The sequence below is a fragment of the Coregonus clupeaformis genome, chromosome 31, assembly GCF_020615455.1.
Source record: "Coregonus clupeaformis isolate EN_2021a chromosome 31, ASM2061545v1, whole genome shotgun sequence".
Classification (NCBI taxonomy): Eukaryota; Metazoa; Chordata; class Actinopteri; order Salmoniformes; family Salmonidae; genus Coregonus; species Coregonus clupeaformis.
Window position 1 is genome coordinate 16,272,198 of NC_059222.1, and position 22,854 is coordinate 16,295,051.

Here is a 22,854-nt window from a genome sequence, read left to right on the forward strand (position 1 = left end):
TCTTACATTTTAGTCATTTAGCAGACGCTCTTATCCAGAGCGACTTACATGAGCAATTAGGGTTAAGTGCCTTGCTCAAGGGCACATCGACAGATTTCTCACCTAGTCCGCTCAGGGATTAGAACCAGCAACCTTTCGGTTACTGGCACAACGCTCTTAACCACTAAGCTACCTGCCGCCCCTTAATGCGTTTGAGCCAATCAGTTGTGTTGTGACAAAGTAGGGGAGGTATACAGAAGATAGCCCTATTTGGTAAAAGACCAAGGTCATATTATGTCAAGAACAGCTCAACTAAGCAAAGAGAAACAACAGTCCATCATTACTTTAAGACATGAAAGTCAGTCAATACTGAAAACTTCAAGAACTTTGAAAGTTTCTTCAAGTGCAGTCGCAAAAACCATCAAGCGCAATGATGAAACCGGCTCTCATGAGGACTGGCACAGGAAAGGAAGACCCAGAGTTACCTCTGCATCAGAGGATAAGTTCATTAGAGTTACCAGCCTCAGAAATTGCAGCCCAAATAAATGCTTCACAGAGTTCAAGTAACAGACACATCTCAACATCAACTATTCAGAGGAGACTGCGTGAATCAGGCCTTCATGGTCGAATTGCTGCAAAGAAACCACTACTAAAGGACACCAATAATAAGAAGAGACTTGCTTGGGCCAAGAAACACGAGCAATAGACCGGTGGAAATCTGTCCTTTGGTCTGAGTCCAAATTGGTGATTTTTGGTTCCAACCGCCGTGGCTTTGTGAGATGCAGTGTAGGTGAACGGATGATCTCAGCATGTGTAGTTCCCACCGTGAAGCATGGAGGTGGTGGTGTGATGGTGCTTTGCTGGTGACACTGTCTGATTTATTTAGAATTCAAGGCACACTTAACCAGCATGGCTACCACAGCATTCTGCAGCGATACGCCATCCCATCTGGTTTGGGCTTAGTGGGACTATCATTTGTTTTTCAACAGGACAATGACCCAACACACCTCCAGGCTGTGTAAGGGCTATTTGACCAAGAAGGAGAGTGATGGAGTGTTGCATCAGATGACCTGACCTCCACAATCACCGACCTCTAACCAATTGAGATGGTTTGGTATTTTATTAGGATCCCCATTAGCTGTTGCAAAAGCAGCAGCTACTCTTCCTGGGGTCCACACAAAACATAACATTATACAGAACATTAATACAGCTCAAGGACAGAACTAAATAAAAAAAATTTAAAGGCACACGTAGCCTACATATCAATACATACACAAACTATCTAGGTCAAATAGGGGAGAGGCATTGTGCCGTGAGATGTTGCTTTATCTGTTTTTTGAAACCAGGTTTGCTGTTTATTTGAGCAATATGAGATGGAACGGAGTTCCATGCAAGAACGGAGTTCCATGCAATAATGGCTCTATATAATACTGTACGCTTTCTTGAATTTGTTCTGGATTTGGAGACTGTGAAAAGACCCCTGTTGGCATGTCCGGTGGGGTAAGTGTGTGTCAGAGCTGTGTGTAAGTTGACTATGCAAACAATGTGATTTTCAACACAATGTTTCTTATAAAAAGAAGAAGTGATGCAGTCAGTCTCTCCTCAACTCTTAGCCAAGAGAGACTGGCATGCATAGTATTTATATCAGCCCTCTGATTACAATGAAGAGCAAGACGTGCAGCTCTGTTCTGGGCCATCTGCAGCTTAACTATGTCTTTCATTGCAGCACTGGACCACACGACTGGACAATAATCAAGATTAGACAAAACTAGAACCTGCAGAACCTGCTTTTGAGTGTGGTGTCAAAAAAGCAGAGCATCTCTTTATTACGGACAGACCTCTCCCCATCTTTACAACCATTGAATCTATATGTTTTGACCGTGATAGATTGTAAACTAAGGTAACGCCAAGTAATTTATCCTCCTCAACTTGTTCAACAGCCACACCATTCATTACCAGATTCAGCTGAGGTCTAGAACTTAGGGAATGATTAGTACCAAATACAATGCTCTTAGTTTTAGAGATGTTCAGGACCAGTTTATTAGTGGCCACCCATTCCAAAACAGACTGCAACTCTTTGTAATTAGCTGTGGTTACTGATGCGTATATGGTTGAATCATCAGCATACATGGACACATGCTTTGTTTAATGCCAGTGGCAAGTCATTGGTAAAAATAGAGAAGAGTAGAGGGCCTAGAGAGCTGCCCTGTGGTACACCACACTTTACATGTTAAACATTAGAGAAGCTTCCATTAAAGAAAACCCTTTGAGTTCTATTAGATAGATAGCTCTGTATCCACGATACGGCAGAGTTTGAAAAGCCATAACACATACGTTTATGGTCAATAATATCAAAGGCTGCAATGAAATCTAACAGTACAGCTCCCACAATCTTCTTATTATCAATTTATTTCAAACAATCATCAGTCATTTGTGTCAGTGCAGTACATGTTGAGTGCCCTTCCCTATAAGCAGTCTGAAAGTCTGTTGTTAATTTGTTTACAGAGAAATAGCATCGTATTTCGTCAAACATAATTTTTTCCAACAGTTTGCTAAGAGCTGGCAGCAAGCTTATAGGTCTGCTGTTAGAACCAGTAAAGGCCACTTTACCATTCTTGGGCAGCGGAATTACTTTGGCTTCCCTCCAGGCCTGAGGACAAAGACTTTCCTCTAGGCTCAGATTAAAGATATGACATATAGGAGTGGCTATAGAGTCAGCTACCATCCTCAGTAGCTTTCCAAAGTAGCTTTCCAATGCCAGGAGGTTTGTCATTATTGATCGACAACAATAATTTTTCCACCTCTCCCACACTAACTTTACAAAATTAAAACTTGCAATGCTTTACTTTCATTATTTGTTTTTTTATGCATGAATACGATGGCTCACTGTTCATTGTTGGCATTTCCTGCCTAAGTTTGCCCACTTTGCAAATGAAATAATCATTAAAATAATTGGCAACATCAAATGGTTTTGTGTTGAATTTGTCTTTCTGCCCATAATTGCATTTAAAATACTCCAAAGTTTTTTTCCCATCATTCTTTATATCATTGATCTTGGCTTCATATTACAGTTTCTTCTTCTTTTTGTTGAGTTTAGTCACATCATTTCTCAATCTGCAGTAAGTCAACCAGTCAGATGTGTAGCCAGACTTATTAGCCACTCCTTTTGCCCCATCTCTTTCAACCATACAGTTGTTCAATTCCTCATCAAGCCATGGAACCTTAACAGTTAGTTTCCTAACAGGTGCATGTTTATCAATAATTGGAAGAAGCAATTTCATAAATTCATCAAGTGCAGCGTCTGGATGCTCCTTATTAATCACATCAGACCAACAAATATTTTTTACATCATCCACAGAAGAGTCACAGCAAAATATTTTGTATGATCTCTTATGCACTACTTTAGGCCCAGCTGTTGGAACTTTGGCTTTCCTGGATTTAGCCAATATATTATGATCACTGCATCAAATGGGTACGGATACAGCTTTAGAACAAAGTTCTACAGTATTAGTAGAAATGTGATCGATACATGTGGATGATCTTGTTCCTGTAGTGCTTGTAAACACCCTGGTAGGTTGATTAATAACCTGAACCAGATTACAGGCACTGGTTACAGTGAGAAGCTTCCTCTTGAGCAGACAGCTTGATGAAAACCAGTCAATATTCAGGTCCCCAAGAAAGTAGACCTCTGTTTACATCACATACAGTCGTGGTCAAAAGTTGAGAATGACACAAGTATTGGTCTTCACAAAGTTTGCAGCTTCAGTGTTTTTAGATATTTTTGTCAGATGTTACTATGGTATACTGAAGTATAATTACAAGCATTCCATAAGTGTCAAAGGCTTTTATTGACAATGACATTAAGCTTATGCAAAGAGTCAATATTTGCAATGTTGACCATTCTTTTTCAAAACCTCTGCAATCCGCCCTGGCATGCTGTCAATTAACGTCTGGGCCACATCCTGACTGATGGCAGCCCATTCTTGCATAATCAATGCTTGGAGTTTGTCAGAATTTGTGGGTTTTTGTTTGTCTACCCCGCCTCTTGAGGATTGACTACAAGTTCTCAATGGGATTAAGGTCTGGGGAGTTTCCTGGCCATGGACCCAAAAGTTCGATGTTTTGTTCCCCGAGCCACTTAGTTATCACTGTTGCCTTATGGCAAGGTTCTCCATCATGCTGGAAAAGGCATTGGTCGTCACCAAACTGTTCTTGGATGGTTGGGAGAAGTTGCTCTCGGAGGATGTGTTGGTACCATTCTTTATTCATGGCTGTGTTCTTAGGCAGTGAGCCCACTCCCTTGGCTGAGAAGCAACCCCACACATGAATGGTCTCAGGATGCTTTACTGTTGGCATGACACAGGACTGATGGTAGTGCTCACCTTGTCTTCTCCGGACAAGGTGTTTTCCGGATGCCCCAAACAATCGGAAAGGGGATTCATCAGAGAAAATGACTTTACCCCAGTCCTCAGCAGTCCAATCCCTGTACCTTTTGCAGAATATCAGTCTGTCCCTGATGTTTTTCCTGGAGAGAAGTGGCTTCCTCGCTGCCCTTCTTGACACCAGGCCATCCTCCAAAAGTCTTCGCCTCACTGTGCGTGCAGATGCACTCACACCTGCCTGCTGCCATTCCTGAGCAAGCTCTGCACTGGTGGTGCCCCAATCCTGCAGCTGAATCAACTTTAGGAGACGGTCCTGGCACTTGCTGGACTTTCTTGGGCCCCTGAAGCCTTCTTCACAACAATTGAACCTCTCTCCTTTAAGTTCTTGACGATCCGATAAATGGTTGATTTAGGTGCAATCTTACTAGCAGCAATATCCTTGCCTGTGAAGCCCTTTTTGTGCAAAGGAATGATGACGACATGTGTTTCCTTGCAGGTAACCATGGTTAACAGAGGAAGAACAATGATTTCAAGCACCACCCTCCTTTTAAAGCTTCCAGTCTGTTATTCTAACTCAATCAGCATGACAGAGTGATCTCCAGCCTTGTCCTCGTCAACACTGTCACCTGTGTTAACGAGAGAATCACTGACATGTCAGCTGGTCCTTTTGTGGCAGGGCTGAAATGCAGTGGAAATGTTTTTTGGGGATTAAGTTCATTTTCATGGCAAAGAGGGACTTTGCAATTAATTGCAATTAATCTGATCACTCTTCATAACATTCTGGAGTATATGCAAATTGCCATCATAAAAACTGAGGCAGCAGACTTTGTGAAAATAAAAATGTGTGTCATTCTCAAAACTTTTGACCACGACTGTACACTATCAAGCATTTCACACATACTATTTAGATACTGACTGTTCGCACTTGGTGGCCTATAGCAACACCCCAAAAGAAAAGGCTTTAGATGTGTCAAGTGAACCTGCAACCACAACACTTAAATAACACTTGACATAAGACCTTCTCTAAGAATTACAGGGATAAGGCTCTGAATATATACAGCAACGCCTCCCCCATAAGCGTTTCTGTTTCTTCTATAGATGTTATATTCTTGTATTGCTACTGCTGTATCATCAAATGAATTATCTAAGTGAGTCTCAGAAATGGCTAATATATGAATGTTATCTGATGTTATATGATGTTAGCAAGTTATTGATTTCATTAACCTTATTTCTAAGGCTACATATATTAATGTGCGCTATTTTCAGCCCTTTCCTGGGTAGCTTATCAGAGATAGACATAATACTGAAAAGAGCAAACAAAGCAAGAGAAAAAATATATACATTCAGCAGTCCATTAATCAATTGGTGTGTGTGCGCTGCGGGGTTGAAGCTACGAAGCCATAGGCTTGGCTCTCTCATCCCTTCCAGGAGGGAGGGTGGACAATGAGCCTGTCATAGCGGATGTAAGCAATGTCCCCACGCGCTCTGGCAGCTTTCATGGCTGGGATAAGTTCTTTCCTCTTCTGGCGCACAACTTCAGGAGTCCTTGTTGAGAAAAATATACATTCCTCTCAAGTTCTTGGCTCTTTCCAGAACAGCTACCTTGTCCTTGAACCTCAGGAACTTGACCACTTTTGGCCTGGGCCTTTCACCTGGGCCGGTGGTGGGTTTTCCAGTCCTGTGGGCGCGCTCCACCTCAATCTTCCTGTGGTCCATCTCCAATTTCTCCGAGATAATTTCCCTCACTTTGTCCTCAGACTCCGTCCAGGTCTCATGTGGAGATTCTGCAATTCCGTCCACAACCATGTTGTTACGCCTTGATTATCCCTCGAGAGTCTGATTTATCCGTAATTGTTATCATGGATTCACACACAGAACTGATGTCCTCTCAATGATTTACAGATTGCTGTAATCTTGCCGTTCTCCTGTTTCAACTCATCGAGCTAACCCTGGGAGAACTGCAAACTGTTCTTTAGTGTCCTGGACCTCTCTGGTCAGGTCGTCCATTCTTTTATTAGTCGAATCCACCAGTATTTGGACAAAGCACTTGAAGCTATTTTATTGTTGTTGTAACCACTGCTTGTAGAACTCTTTTTGATAGTTTAAAAGATCCTTCACGTGTGATAGACACACCACTGTCCTTGACAACGGTACTCCCGCCGGCTTTGGTCTTTGTCATGGTAGAAGCTAGCAACGTAGGTTACGCTGTTACTCCTCGCAGTTCCAGACAGGGCAGGTCACAGGGAAGATTGAAAACAACGAACAGCAGGGGTCTAGACAGCCACAAACCTGGGACAATCCGCGGTCCCAGCCACAATGGCTAACCACATCGCGGGCTGTGTTCAAGCCCTCAAGAAAACCGCGCTAGCTTAATATGCTGCTAGCTAACAGCTAGGCTAGCTGCAACGCCAAATAAGCTCTTCAGACCCGTCCTTGGTCGGCAGGATCACTGGACAGAGACTAGCAATCCCAGCAACTGATGCCAACTGTGTCGCAGGATCCAAACTAAAAAGTTAGCTAGCTACTAAGAACTTCCCAATACACTTTCAAAACAACAAACTTTTGGGATGAGTTCGACCTCTGAGTGAAGGAAAAGAAGCCAACAAGTGCTCAGCATATGTGAGAACTCCTTCAAGACTGTTGGAAAAGCATTCCAGGTGAAGCTGGTTGAGAGAATGCCAAGAGTGTGCAAAGCTGTCATCAAGGCAAAGGGTGGCTACTTTGAAGAATCTAACATATACAATATCTTTTTTTTTGGTTTCTACATGATTCCATATGTGTTATTCCATAGTTTTGATGTCTTCACTATTATTCTACAAGGTAGAAAATAGTAAAAATAAAGAAAAACCCTTGAATGAATAGGTGTCCAAACTTTTGACTGGTACTGTATATACACATACAGTTGAAGACAGAAGTTTACATACACTTAGGTTGGAGTCATTTAAACTAGTTTTTCAACCATTCCACAAATTTCTTGTTAACAAACTATAGTTTTGGCAAGTCGGTTAGGACATCTACTTTGTGCATGACACAAGTAATTTGTCTAACAGTTGTTTACAGACAGATTATTTCACTTATAATTCACTGTATCACAATTCCAGCGGGTCAGAAGTTTACATACACTAAGTTGACTGTGCCTTTAAACAGCTTGGAAAATTCCAGAAAATAATGTAATGGCTTTAGAAGCTTCTGATAGGCTAATTGACATCATTTGAGTCAATTTGAGGTGTACCTGTGGATGTATTTCAAGGCCTACCTTCAAACTCAGTGCCTCTTTGCTTGACATCATGGGAAAATCAAAAGAAATCAGCCAAAAATTGTAGACCTCCACAAGTCTGGTTCATTCTTGGGAGCAATTTCCAAACGCCTGAAGGTACCACATTCATCTGTACAAACAATAGTACACAAGTATAAACACCATCAGACCACGCAGCTGTCATACCGCTCAGGAAGGAGACGCATTCTGTCTCCTAGAGATTAACATATCTTGGTGCGAAAAGTGCAAATCAATCCCAGAACAACAGCAAAGGACCTGAAGATGCTGGAGGGAACAGGTACAAAAGTATCTATATCCACAGTAAAACGAGTCCTATATCGACATAACCTGAGAGGCCGCTCAGCAAGGAAGAAGCCACTTCTCAAAAACCGCCAAAAAAAAAGCCAGACTACGGTTTGAAACTGCACATGGGGACAAAGATCTTACTTTTTGGAGAAATGTCCTCTAGTTTGATGAAACAAAAATAGAACTGTTTGGCCATAATGACCATCGTTATGTTTGGAGGAAAAAGGGGGTCAAGCCGAAGAACACCATCCCAACCATGAAGCACAGGGGTGGCAGCATCATTCTGTGGGGGTGCTTTGCTGCAGGAGGGACTGGTGCACTTCACAAAATAGATGGCATCATGAGGAAGGAAAATTATGTGGATATATTGAAGCAACATCTCAAGAGATCAGTCAGGAAGTTAAAGCTTGGTCGCAAATGGGTCTTCCAAATGGACAATGACCCCAAGCATACTTCCAAAGTTGTGGCAAAATGGCTTAAGGACAACAAAGTCAAGGTATTGGAGTGGCCATTACAAAGCCCTGACCTCAATCCTATAGAAAATGTGTGGGCAGAACTGAAAAAGCGTGTGCTAGCAAGGAGGCCTACAAACCTGACACAGTTACACCAGCTCTGTCAGGAGGAATGGGCCAAAATTCACCCAACTTATTGTGGGAAGCTTGTGGAAGGCTACCCGAAACGTTTGACCCAAGTTAAACAATTTAAAGGCAATGCTACCAAATACTAATTGAGTGTATGTAAACTTCTGACCCACTGCGAATGTGATGAAAGAAATAAAGCTGAAATTATTCTGACATTTCACATTCTTAAAATAAAGTGGTGATCCTAACTGACCTAAGACAGGGAATTTTTACTAGGATTAAATGTCAGGAATTGTGAAAAACTGAGTTTAAATGTATTTGGCTAAGGTGTATGTAAACTTCTGACTTCAACTGTACATGCACACACGCTACACTGTCACTCCCACACAAAATCCTCACACATTCACATCACACACACACACAACAAACAAACACACACGCTCACTCACACACTTTTACACTCATCATATGCTGCTGTTACTCTGTTCTTTATTTTACTCGTATTATTATTTATCCTAATGCCTAGTCACTTTAGCCTGCCTTCATCTACATATTTACCTCTAATACATCATACCCCTGCACATTGATCTGGTACTGGTACTCTCCGCATACATCTCCATTCTTGTGTATTTTATTCCTTGTGTTAGTTACTATTACATTTTTAATTATTATTTTTAAACTGCCTCGTTGGGAAAGGTTCGTAAGCAGGCATTTCACTGTAAAGTCTACACAAGTTGTGTATGTGATGAATAAAATGTGATTTGATTTGTGGTGGTGGTGGCGTTCACCTTTCTGTAGGAGCTCTGTGTCTCCCTTCTCCACCAGGCCACAGATGACGTCGTGGATACGTGGGAGTTGGCCATACTGCTTCTGACACTCCATAGCTGCGTCCAGCGCCCCACCAAGGTCCTTACTGGTGAGACACACACAGACACAGTGAGAGAAAGAGAGCATTAATTTACAATCAAATCTATATGGCTGAGAGAAAACAAGACTATTCCAGGCCTATGACCTCCGTCACAAACGACTGACGATGGTGCCCTTTTCAGCCCTGACAGGTCAACCAGGAGATGAGGCAATTGGCCACGTTCCTTTGACAACTCTCTCTGGTAGAACAAATGAATAAAAATATAGGGCTTTTCCAGGGTGAATGGATGAATAGACGGGAAACAACCTCTTTTGTGATCTTTAGCCTTCTCTCCTGTGTTCCAACGCTGTCAGCATCCCTCACCCCCCTCACCTCACCCCCAGCTGCGCAATTTAGAGGAATATGGCAACAAAATTAGAGCGCTCCCCGTGCCATCTCCACCCTCCTCCCGCTCCTCCCCCTGAACAAAGAGCCTGGGAGTTGGGCTGACAGAGGGCTGATGGAGAAATAAAGACAGAAAAACACCACTCCAATCCCTTCTATTGTGACTGCGCTGCCATCAATCTGTTGATTGGGTAATTACCATGCCAATCACACAGAGGTCACAGCAGATAGGGCACCGTTGGGAGGGGGTCAGGTGTGGTGGTACAGCGAGCCAGAGAGAGAAGGGGGAGGGAAGGAGTAACAGGTATAATTTCTGTAGTGTTTTCTACTCTTGTAGATTATACAGCCACCGGACAAGGAAATGTGCCTCCCTCCCAAAAAAAGTCTGACCTTGGTATGGGCAGAATCGAGAGGAGAGGGGGGGCGGATACGGACAAAACACAGGATGTGACTGAGCTTAGAACACAAACTGGGCTCTCAGGCAATCGGTTTTAATTGAAATGAAGAGCGACAACATTATTCATCAAGCAGGAGTCAAGAGGCAATTCAACCACTCGCTTCCTGATTGAACAGCCACTCTCCAGAGAATGAGAGCAGCAGAGAGAGAGGGAGAGAGAAGAGGTGTAATTTATTCAAAAAAAGTCAGGGACAAACTTTTACTGGACAGGAATATAGTGACCTGTGGTCTACCTGCCAGGCGTATGTATATGTGTGTGTATAAACCCTTTAAACTGGAGTTAAGTTCCAGCCATACATGCACTCAGTCAGTGTTCCCTCGTTCCAAAGGTATTCTGTGAAATTCTACAGAATCATTTAATTCCAAGACGGTCGATCATAGATATTTACACCCCCCTCCCACCATTCGACGACACCTCCATTCCGCCCACCCAAATACCCCAAACCCCTTCTTACAGGAAAAAACGTCTTTAGAAACTCCCGACAGTTCTGGCAAAAGCGACCAGCATCGCAATTACAGCGCCCTCTCCTCCCATCTCCCAACCAAAAAGAGAATTAACCATGTTGAAGGCTTCATAATTTCCCTAGGTACAATTTAGCTGTCACTTGCGCTCCGATTTACTCAAACACGTTCCCCCGTTAATGTCACAAACTTTGCATGTCAAGCACTTTCCAGCCAATTAAGTCCTGAAAAAAGATGGTGGTGGCGGCGAGTGCTTTACGCACAGAACCTGAAGGATTAGACAAGAAAGCTCATTTCTTTCCATCCTTTCATTATTTCTTTGCACCCCTCTCCTTCCTCCCCCTCTTTTGTTACACAGAGATTGGCATTCCCGTTATCACACCACTGTCCCCTGGAAGGGAGGGAGGGCCGCGCAGCAGAGGGTGTGTGTGTGTGTAGGGGAGCGAGTGTGTGTGTGGTGTTTGATCGTGACACCTCTAGCCTGCTGTTATGAGTGTCAAGGTGCCATTAAGACACAGCTGCTAAGCCATAACATACAGTATATTCTGTACACACAGTGACAGACATATTGATTAATCTGTGGTCAAGTCCAAGTTAATGGCTAGTCTGTGTCTCTGTTCCCTATTTCTGCTGTACAGCTGCACTTACATACTCCACTCCCAATTTGTCCCTCACCCCCCCACACACACACACACTAGGAGTGAATCCAGTTCTCCATCTCAAGCCGCAGCCGTCTGACAGCTCTCCTGTCTGATCTCCAACTCTAATAACCCCCCCACCCCCTCTCCCCTCCAAGACTCGTCTCTCCCACCTCCCATTGTTAGGCTCATTAGCATTGCAGGGGTGCTAATCAGGGATATGGATCCAGTAAGGCAGTTAGCTAGCGGTTAGCGTCTCTGAGAGAGAGAGACAGTGTGTTGGAGCGGTGCTCGGCGCTACGCGGCGGCTAACTGGCTAGGCTGACGGGCTGTCAGCTTTAATCTGGGGGAGAAGTGTTCATTAAGTCATTACTGCTGACACTGTGATGAGACAGCGTCGCCAGAATGACACGTAGCGCTTTGTCCTCCGCCGCCCTGACTGACGGCACGAACAGAGAGATGGGAAAGAGGAGGGGATGAGATGGAGAGCGAAAAGGAGGGATGAATAGTGGAGGAGATGGGAAGGGATAAATATGGAGAAGAAAGGGGAAAGATGGAGATGAAAAGAGATAGATGTAGAAAAGATAAAGGGAGGAGACGTGAAGAGAACGGGAAACCTTCTTCTGGGTATGAAAAAAACGAGACAAGGACTAAAATCCTTAACTTTCAACTCTAAACTTTGTGCCAAGATGAGGTCTAGGCTATACTATGCCACAGAGAGGTTCTTTAGAGGTCTATAAATCCCTCTATAAAGCATTCCTCGCCCTAACTCCCAAACCCCAGTGTATTGGGGTGTATTGTATTGTGAGCCCAGTGAACCTGTCGTTCAGTGCTGAAAGTGGCTCTGCTCTGTGCAGGGAGAAGAGAGATCCCTTGTTTTCACTGCTGCTAATGAACCTGGGGGAAATTACCAAGCTAATCTCAGAGCAGGCAGCAATTAAGGCATGAACCTCCACAGTGTGTTTGTGTTGAACACTGACTGACAGCAAACAAACAGCCCCAGGGGGGCGCCTGCACCACGCTGCTGTGTGTGTGTGTGTCAAACGTCCATGTGTGTGAAGGTACACCCTTGGTACACCCTCTCCCAGAGCATGTTAGGGGAAAAGGGTGTGTGTGTGTGTATTGAGGTGGGGGCGAAGGGGGGTTGCTTCGAACAGCGCGCCGCATGGCTGTGGCAAATCCAGCAATTAGTGCTCTGTACATAATTAACATGCAAATGAGTTGATCTACTTAAAAGCTGTTCTCACAAATAGACCTGAACAGGGACTGAGGGGTGGGGCCATGGGGCCTCGGAACCCAGAAACACAGCTTTTTCCCCAGACTGATTTGCATATTGCATTTTTAGCGAGAAGGCATCGATAGCCATCTCAGAGAAGCGGAGCGTGAGTCAGAGTTATGTAAATAGGGGTGAGGAGGGGGAGGATACGGTGGTTAGGGGTACAGCAGCTGGCCGATCCCCACCTCTGTTAGAAAGACAAACACACACAGCCCAGACCCAGATCCAAACCATCTCTCTGACTGAACCAGTTACCCAGAATGCTCCTTCAAGCATGATCAGGACTCTGGCTCACATGATCCACCACAGCCAATGAGGAACAACAAAGCAGAGTGAGACACAGGAAGTCCTTTTCCCAGAGGAAGTGTTCAGGTACCCTGTTGGATGACATCATCTGGGCTCTGTTCCATTCCACCACTTAGAATGAAGCATTACTGTTGGGAATGCATTCTAGTGGTATGCTAGTCAGACCTGGGTTCAAATACTATTTAAAATACCTTAATTACTTTCACATACATTTCAAAGTAAATATTGAGATATACTCAAATACAAATAAATACTCCCATGCATTTGAACCCAGGTGCTAGTATTTAAAATACCGTAAAACTTAGAATAAACAGTCCCAAATAGCCGCCTGTCCCTGTTAATAGCCGGGCAACGGCACACATTTCAGCAAATAAAAGTCTGTTTCAAATAAAAGCCGTGTCTAAATGAATTGTTTACGAGGTTTAATGTTTGATTTGATACATTCAATAATTCAGTAATGACTCGAAAAAATGATGGCAATTATCCATTTTTATCGGCAGTAAGAAACTACTACCCATTGGCTGCTAACAGTGGAGAACTGCTAGCTAACTGACAAGCACACAAACAGTTATTTTTTAATAGAGGCATACTAAGACAAAATAAATGTGACAGTGTGTAAATAACAGTGCATGAAATGAAGAAATTGATTAAAATGCTGGAAGTGAAAGCTTGAATCAAACAATTAACTATGCAAATGTGCAAAAGCTGTGTGCATTATGGAAATAGACACCTGGCTCAAATCGAAGCCTGTCTCTAATAACCGCCTGTTTTATTCAGTGATTTAAGCAAATAAACGCCTGGGCTATTCATTGAAGTTTTAAGGTAGTAGGTTATTTATAGAAGTTATCTGAAAATGGTCACATTATTTGAAAATACAAAAATACACATGTATTTGAACCCAGGTCTGATGCTAGTACATAGTCTGGACACTGGAGCCTATCCCATGAGTCCTATAGAGTACCTGACAGCTGTTAGGATTGGAGGAGGGAATAATACTCACGTCTCCAGGTGGGCTGAGACCAGGGGAGAGCAGAGGTTGGCGGTGGGCTTGGCCAGGCCCAGGGTGAAGATGGTGTCTTGGAGCCTGCGGACAGCCGCCACATCCCCCTTCATGGCCACAGCGTTGAGGACGTGGAAGAGCAGGGTCACTGTGGTGTCCCTCACAGCCACCTCCTTCTCCTTCATTTCCTTCAGCATGTCCACCGCCTCTGATGGGGGGGGATAGATGGAGGGGGAGAAGAGAGAGGGAGAAGAGAGATGGAGGGGGAGAAGAGAGAGGGAGAAGAGAGAAGGAGGGGGGAGAAGAGAGAGGGAGGGAGGGGGGAGAGAGATGGGGGGAGAGAGATGGAGGGAGGGGGGAGAGAGATGGAGGGAGGAGAGAAGAGAGAGGCGGGGAGAGAGAAAGTCAACATGGGAACTGGCCAAAGGCATGCTGATAAAACGATAAGCGAATGCCAACAAGTGTCAGCTAGTCTTACGGTCAGCTACTTCTGCCTTAACTGCCTTGTCCTAGAGAGACTTAGGGGGCCAGGATCTACAATGGGGTGGTTCAAATAAGTAGTCAGAGCCCAATCTCACTTGATGGGGAGACTCCAAATGAAAGAGAGGGAGAGAATGAAAGCGAGAGGGGGAGAGAGAGAGAGGGAAGAAGGAGAGAGAATGAAAGCGAGAGGGGGAGAGAGAGAGGGAAGAAGGAGAGAGAATGAAAGCGAGAGGGGGAGAGAGAGAGAGGGAAGAAGGAGAGAGAATGAAAGCGAGAGAGAGAGATGGGAAGGCGATAAAAGGCCCCTTAGATAATTTCATGTGGGGAAAACAAACCGCTATTAAAACAGCATTTTACACCCAGCAGGAATGCAAATCGGTCCGTATAATGCCAATTTCCTGCTAATTGCTACTTGCATTTCTAAACGAGACTACAATTACCGGGCCGTTTTTTCCCGTCCCTGTGCCGAAAGCGCTGGGCCTAAATTATAGGTGTGCGTCGAGTGCCCGGCGTGCCCTGGCCCGGGGTCCTACAGAGGCCCGGCACTCAGCGGCCACCGTAATAATGGAGGCTTTTCAGCAGGCCGGGCTCCCATCTGGCTGACCGGGCCGTGCGGAGTGAGGATGCTCTCCTCTTCTCGTCTCTCTCCCCCGGCAGCAGTCAGCTGCTCTGTGGCAGGGCAAGATAATTAAGATGTGTTTACACTGTGTTTAGAGGCGTGCTAATGTGCTGATACCGATAGGGTCTGTTTGCACCGGTGATACTAATCATCACAGCCTGGTCAGGGAGAAAAAGAAAACATCTAGCTCGCCAGTACCCACCCCATGTAGACACACACACACAAACAAACATTCATTGGCTTTGGCCCTCAACTGCCACGCATATGTGAGATCTGGCCTAATTTGGCCTCAAACCCCAATTGCTCCTCACAGTGTGAGTGCTGTGGCTAGCAGACGCAACAAAAGCCACAGAATAGAAAGGACCCTGTGTTGAACACTCCAGGTGTGTGCATTTGGATCAAACCATCCCTCCAGTTCTGGCAGTCTAGTTCTCTGGCTAGCTATTATCCCTCTTCAACCAGAGTGTTCTCTTAGGGCTGAACACTCCAGTGACACGACAGCGCACACACACGTACGAGGCACACCGGTGCGCGCTTTGGCATCCAAATTCCAGTCTGCCTCTCAATCTCTCCGTCCCCACTCATTTTCACGCGTTGTTATGCAAATGAGGCACCGTCTGTGACTGTCACAGATTTAATGAAGCAAAAAGGGAAATTGGAAGAGGGGTGGGGGTTGAGGGGCGAGGGTTCATGTGGGTCACACTGGGTTTCTAAGAGGCAGCTTTTGTTTTGTGTCTGGGGCTCATTCTGTTCTCTCCCCGGGGTGTCATGATAGGGATGGGGTGGATATGGATCTGAACAGGGCCCAGTTGGGTCATGTCCCTCTAGAGGGGACCCTACATGTACCTGTGGACATCCCCTTCACTGGGTCTCTGAATAGATTTTTCTAGGGATGATATAGCAGGCAGCACCAGTGCTAAGCTACAGGACTGTTTTGCTAGCACAGACTGGAATATGTTCCGGGATTCTTCCGATGGCATTGAGGAGTATACCACATCAGTCACTGGCTTAATCAATAAGTGCATCGATGACGTCGTCCCCAAAGTGACTGTACGTACAGTTGAAGTCGGAATTTTACATACACTTAGGTTGGAGTCATTAAAACTTGTTTTTCAACCGCTCCACAAATTGCTTGTTAACAAACTATAGTTTTGGCAAGTTGGTTAGGACATCTACTTTGTGCATGACACAAGTAATTTTTCCAACAATTGTTTACAGACAGATTATTTCACTTATAATTCACTGTATCACAAATCCAGTGGGTCAGAAGTTTACACACACTAAGTTGACTGTGCCTTTAAACAGCTTGGAAAATTCCAGAAAATGATGGCAGGGCATTAGAAGCTTCTGATAGGCTAATTGACATCATTTGAGTGAATTGGAGGTGTACCTGTGGATGTATTTCAAGGCCTACCTACAAACTCAGTGCCTCTTTGCTTGACATCATGGGAAAATCAAAAGAAAATCAGCCAAGACCTCAAAAAAGAAATTGTAGACCTCCACAAGTCTGGTTCATTCTTGGGAGCAATTTCCAAACGCCTGAAGGTACCACGTTCATCTGTACAAACAATAGTATGCAAGTATAAACACCATGGGACCACGCAGCCGTCATACCGCTCAGGAAGGAGACGCGTTCTGTCTCCTAGAGTTGAACGTACTTTGGTGCGAAAAGTGCAAATCAATCCCAGAACAACAGCAAAGGACCTTGTGAAGATGCTGGAGGAAACAGGTACAAAAGTATCTATATCCACAGTAAAACGAGTCCTATATCGACATAACCTGAAAGGCCGCTCAGCAAGGAAGAAGCCACTGCTCCAAATCCGCCATAAAAAAAGCCAGACTACGGTTTGCAACTGCTCATGGGGACAAAGATCGTACTTTTTTGAGAAATGTCCTCTGGTCTGATGAAACAAAAATAGAACTGTTTGGCCATAATGACCATCGTTATGTTTGGAGGAAAAGGGGAGTAGCTTGCAAGCCGAAGAACACCATCCCAACCGTGAAGCACGGGGGTGGCAGCATCAAGCTGTGGTGGTGCTTTGCTGCAGGAGGGACTGGTGCACTTCACAAAATAGATTGTATCATGAGGAAGGAAAATTATGTGGATATATTGAAGCAACATCTCAAGACATCAGTCAGGAAGTTAAAGCTTGGTCGCAAATGGGTCTTCTAAATGGACAATGACCCCAAGCATATTTCCAAAGTTGTGGCAAAATGGCTTAAGGACAACAAAGTCCTTAAAACTGAGTTTAAATGTATTTGGCTAAGGTGTATGTAAACTTCCGACTTCAACTGTACATACTCCAACCAGAAGCCATGGATTACAGGCAACATCCGCACTGAGCTAAAGGGTAGAGCTGCCGCTTTCAAGGAGCGGGACTCTAACCCGGACGCTTATAAGAAATCCCACTATGCCCTCAGACGAACCATCAAATAGGCAAAGCGTCAATACAGGACTAAGATCGAATCGTACTACACCGGCTCCGACGCTTGTCGGATGTGGCAGGGCTTGCAAACTATTACAGACTACAAAGGGAAGCACAGCCGCGAGCTGCCCAGTGACACGAGCCTACCAGACGAGCTAAATTACTTCTACGCTCGCTTCGAGACAAGTAACACTGAAACATGCATTAGAGCATCAGCTGTTCCGGACGACTGTGTGATCACGCTCTCCGTGCCGATGTGAGTAAGACCTTTAAACAGGTCAACATTCACAAGGCCGCAGAGCCAGACGGATTACCAGAATGTGTACTACAAGCATGCGCTAACCAACTGGCAAGTGTCTTCACTGACATTTTCAACCTCTCCCTGTCTGAGTCTGTAATACCAACATGTTTCAAGCAGACCACCATAGTCCCTGTGCCCAAGAACACTAAGGTAACCTGCCTAAATGACTACCGACCCGTAGCACTCACGTCTGTAGCCATAAAGTGCTTTGGAAGGCTGGTCATGGCTCACATCAACACCATTATCCCAGAAACACTAGACTCACTCCAATTTGCATACCACCAACAGATCCACAGATGATGCAATCTCTATTGCGCTCCACACTGCCCTTTCACATCTGGACAAAAGGAACACCTATGTGAGAATGCTATTCATTGACTACAGCTCAGCGTTCAACACCATAGTGCCCTCAAAGCTCATCACTAAGCTAAGGACCCTGGGACTAAACACCTCCCTCTGCAACTGGATCCTGGACTTCCTGACGGGCCGCCCACAGGTGGGTAAGGGTAGTTAACAACACATCCGCCACGCTGATCAACACAGGGGCCCCTCAGGGGTGCGTGCACAGTCCCCTCCTGTACTCCCTGGTCACTCATGACTGCATGGCCAGGCACGACTCCAACACCATCATTAAGTTTGCTGATGACACAACAGTGGTAGGCCTGATCACCGACAACGATGAGACAGCCTATAGGGAGGAGGTCAGAGACCTGGCCGTGTGGTGCCAGGACAACAACCGCTCCCTCAACGTGATCAAGACAAAGGAGATGATTGTGGACTACAGAAAAAAGAAGAGGACTGAGCACGCCCCCATTCTCATCGACGGGGCTGTAGTGGAACAGGTTGAGCGCTTCAAGTTCCTTGGTGTCCACAACACCAACAAACTAACATGGTCCAAGCACACCAAGACAGTGGTGAAGAGGGCACGGCAAAACCTAAGGAGACTGAAAAGATTTGGCATGGGTCCTCAGATCCTCAAAAGGTTCTACAGCTGCACCATCGAGAGCATCCTGACTGGTTGCATCACTGCCTGGTATGGCAACTGCTCGGCCTCCGACCGCAAGGCACTACAGATGGTAGTGCGTACGGCCCAGTACATCACTGGGGCCAAGCTTCCTGCCATTCAGGACCTCTATACCAGGCGGTGTATCGGAGCGCCAAGTCTAGATCCAAGAGGCTTCTAAACAGGTAGAAAGAGGAGAAAGGGAAGCGCTACTAAGGTACACATTAGTAAATGTTGGTAGACAGAAGGTGCTCTTTGGTCAAAGGGGTGAATTGGTCATCAAAAAGAAAGGAAGACCAAGGCACTCTTCATATAATTAATTAAAATGCCTATATTAGTATGGCATGTTCAATAGATTTTTTTAAAAATCAGACGCGTTTCGGCTGCATGGCCTTCGTCAGGGAGGCTTCTAAACAGCTTCTACCCCCAAGCCATAAGACTCCTGATCATCTAATCAAATGGCTACCCAGACTATTTGCATCCCCCCCCCCCCCCATTTTACGCTGCTGCTACTCTGTTAATTATTTATGCATAGTCACTTTAATAACTACACCTACATGTACATATTACCTCAATTACCTCAACTAACCTGTACCTCCGCACATTGACTCGGTACCGGTACCCACTGTATATAGCCTCCCTATTGTTATTTTTACTGCTGCTCTTAAATTATTTCTTACTTTTATTTCGTATTATTTTATATTTTTTTGTGTGTTTTTTTTGGTATTCTTTCTTAAAACTGCATTGTTGGTTTAGGGCTTGTAAGTAAGCATTTCACTGTAAAGGTCTACACCTGTTGTATTCGGCGCATGTGACAAATAAAATGTGATTTGATACTGTGGAGAGGAATCAGAGCCTTGACTAATGACAAAGAAAGCCTAGGATGCTGTCCCCCAGAAAGGTTTGGTTTGCTGCCTGTAGGCTAGGGCCTCATTGTGATTGAATGGTATTGGATGAAAACCTGCAGACAACTGACTTAGAAAACATGGAAAACCAGCAGCTGTGTGGTTCTATGAAAACGATTGATTAATCAAGTACCAAGTATCAAGGGGTAGGACACCAGCAAACACTGCAGCCCTTGAGAACTGGACTAGGAGGGTAGAGTTTAAATCCTTAGCTGTAGGTGTGAACTCACTGGGCCAGGGATAGAGGAAATCTGACCTTAGGATCAAATCCAAGTTAACGAGAGTGGGGGGGGTTAGGGGGGAAAAGTTACCCACTCCCTGACTACCCATGACTGTCCATCAGCACGTTACACACACCAGCGGAGAGTCGTACTGGGGGAAGGAACATGTTAGCTAGCCTATGAGGGAATGAGCGCGCATCAGAAGAGAGACAGCTCATCCCTTCTCTCCTTCCTGACGGCACCACTAATCACCACGACCAGTGGCTCGGCGCTAACGTGACCAAATGGAGGCTAGGCGGCCAAGCAGACGGAGTGGTATGTATATCAGCCAAGCCAGCCAGCCAGGGATCTGAAACTCATCCAGCCACACACTGCCACGGCCAGGTAAACAAATATCACACAGGCCATTAATCCCTCTAATTTCCCTGCCTTGCGTTCCACTAGGCCCCTGCACACCCAAGGCTGTGTTTACCGGAGGACCGCACAGAGGCTTTAGCTATCGCTATGCAGGGGGGGTGGAGGGGCGAAGGGAAAGGTGGAGAGGTGAAGGTGGAGGTAAAGGAAGGAAGGAAAACAACAAAGCCATTAAAAGCGGGGCGCCAGTGAGCGGTCCTGCCACAAGTCATGATCTTCAGCACGGACCTGGCTGTCTGTAGCGCGGCCCGATAGGCCAGGGCAACGAGGTGTGCTAATGTGGATGACAAGCCGCACTCACTGGGGCTAATGGCCAGCTAACCCCCCCCCCTCCCCCCCTCCCCCCCTTCACAGCACCTCTGCTTGAATTCACATGCAAATTTGTGTGTGTGAAATGTTCAAGCACTTTCCCGGACATGATATGCCATTAGTATCAGGACGGATTTCTGTAATTCTGTTAAAGTAGCGCGAGTCCTGTAATTTTCTCTCTCCCTCTCTGTGACGGGGGAGAGACGAGGCGAACAGAAAGGGGGGGTGAGAGTGACACGCATCTTGAAGGAAAGAGCGAGAGAGGTAGCGTGAGAGAGACGGGGCACACATTTACGCTGTCACTGTGTGCACAAAGCAAAGAAGAAACACTTTTATTGTAATTGGGTCTTACATGGGCAGGCAGAAACCCACCGTGGCATTCAGATAATGGCTGGTTAATGTGGGCGTCCTGAGAGAGAGAAAGAGGCGGCTCCTGCCTGCTCCTCGCCACATGCATACAGCATGCTCTCTGAGAAACTCATTACTCCTTCAGCAGACATTTAACTGTATCAAACACTTCCTTCACTCAGGAGTTGAACTTTGCTGTGTCTTTCATATGGCTTATGGATATAGGTATTTTGCAAAGAAAGATATATAGGTTTAACCAAACCACACATTTAAATCGCTAAAATGTGACTGACCGTGACCGAGTCTAGTGTTAACCTGCTGAGCTAAAGCCTAGGCATTAGCTCGGGGAGCTAACGCAAGTCTTCAGGTCTCAAGCAAGGTGACTTTTCAGGCAAGGTTTCTCAGCAGTCTGGACAAGGAACCCTGAAAGCCTATCTTTAACAGAAAGCAACTTCCCTCGACTATGTTGCCCTGGCGGTGGCTATTGCCCACTCACCTTCCAGTCTGCCCTGCTTGGTCAGGACCTTGACCAGAGCCACGTACTTGCTGGAATCCAGAGACACAGAGGAATCCTTACGGCTCCTAGACAGGGGTGTGGGGAGAGGGAGAGAGGGAAAGATACTTTAAAAAAAATCTGTATGTGAAAGATCTCGAACGTGGCCGATGAAGTTCATGTCACAATTGCAACTCCCATCTCCCTACAATTTAGATTTCTCTACCCCCCACCTTCTCAATCCCCCCTCCTCCACCTCCTCTTTGATGAAGCGGTGCATGGCAAAGAAGACAGATTGGAGCTGAAGGTGAGTGCAGCACTGAGGCCTTTCTGTTTCTGAGGCGTGACAGACGCAGGGTGTGGGGCGAGGAGATGAGAGACGGGGGTACGTACGCACCGGATTCAGTGCATTAACGTCTCTCCTAATCCAGCTCATGTTCAACTTTAATGCTTGGCTGGACCGAGTATAGGGGAATGTGTGTTTGTGTGTTTCCCAATCCACTTACAGCTCTCTTTTCAAGTTCAGCGCCTCTTCCACATTGTCATTGCGACAGCAGAGGTGGATGAGGGCAGCATAGCCCCCGGCAACCATGTCTGCCTCATGTTGGCTCTTCAGCTCCAGAGCCCTGTCCAGTTTCTGTCAGACAGAGAAGAGGTCTTTAAAAATCAACCTTCATCTAGATCGCTTAATCATAAGGCTGAACTCATAGCTCACAGCTGCAGAGCCACAATAGTCCACCGGCCCATTAGGACATATTAACAACCCTAATTTAATTGTCTTACTGTCGAGCAGCAGACTATCACTCTGCAACTGAACCAGGTTTTAAGCTTAACAAACATTACCCAAAAGAAAGAGGGCATGTGTGCTGAGACTGTACCTCCTCAGCACACAGAGTGAGGATGAGTTGTTTCAGGGTAGCTCCTACTGGTTTACTGTCAGCCTTCAGCTCAGCTAGCCTGTTCTCCAGCGCCGACACCTTGCCATCCAGACTCTGAAAGGTAAGCAGGAAAACGTTACATGCACTCTCCCTAAAATGACCATCACCTACATCTCTAAAACCCAATGAATACACTCACAATGACTCTGTTGTCTGAGAAGTTCAGAGGTTCTTTGCTGTCCACCAGGGCGATAACATCCTAAAAGAAACCAAAAGAACCATGTAAGAAAGAAACCAAAGCGACACCATTAAGAATACCTTCACATACAGTAGCTGTGAACTGGTCTTCTAGGTGGTCAGTGATTTAGGCTTTAGATACCTTGATGAGCTCAGGCACGTGATAAGAGTCTAGCAGGTTCCTGATCCCTCTGTAGATGTTCCCTGGGATGACGATACCCTGCAGGTCAAACACGGGAGACCAGGATTAAAATAACATCTCTTTCACCTGGGGTTGTCCATTTTAGGAGGGGGCAGATTGCTAATCTGAAATTTAGGACAT

The 22,854-nt window shown here is 45.5% G+C and overlaps 1 protein-coding gene across 1 annotated transcript in view; it reads right to left on the reverse strand.

Annotated features, from left to right (window-relative positions):
* lrpprc (leucine-rich pentatricopeptide repeat containing) overlaps positions 1 to 22,854 on the reverse strand; it is a 67,260-nt gene that overhangs the window by 24,671 nt on the left and 19,735 nt on the right. The window contains exons 18-24 of the mRNA XM_041859023.2: positions 22,675 to 22,752; positions 22,495 to 22,554; positions 22,296 to 22,409; positions 21,924 to 22,054; positions 21,421 to 21,506; positions 13,896 to 14,103; positions 9,293 to 9,417 (exon numbers count right to left, since the gene is read on the reverse strand). Coding sequence (XP_041714957.2) covers positions 9,293 to 9,417; positions 13,896 to 14,103; positions 21,421 to 21,506; positions 21,924 to 22,054; positions 22,296 to 22,409; positions 22,495 to 22,554; positions 22,675 to 22,752 — 802 coding nt within the window. The remainder of the gene's footprint in view (positions 1 to 9,292; positions 9,418 to 13,895; positions 14,104 to 21,420; positions 21,507 to 21,923; positions 22,055 to 22,295; positions 22,410 to 22,494; positions 22,555 to 22,674; positions 22,753 to 22,854) is intronic.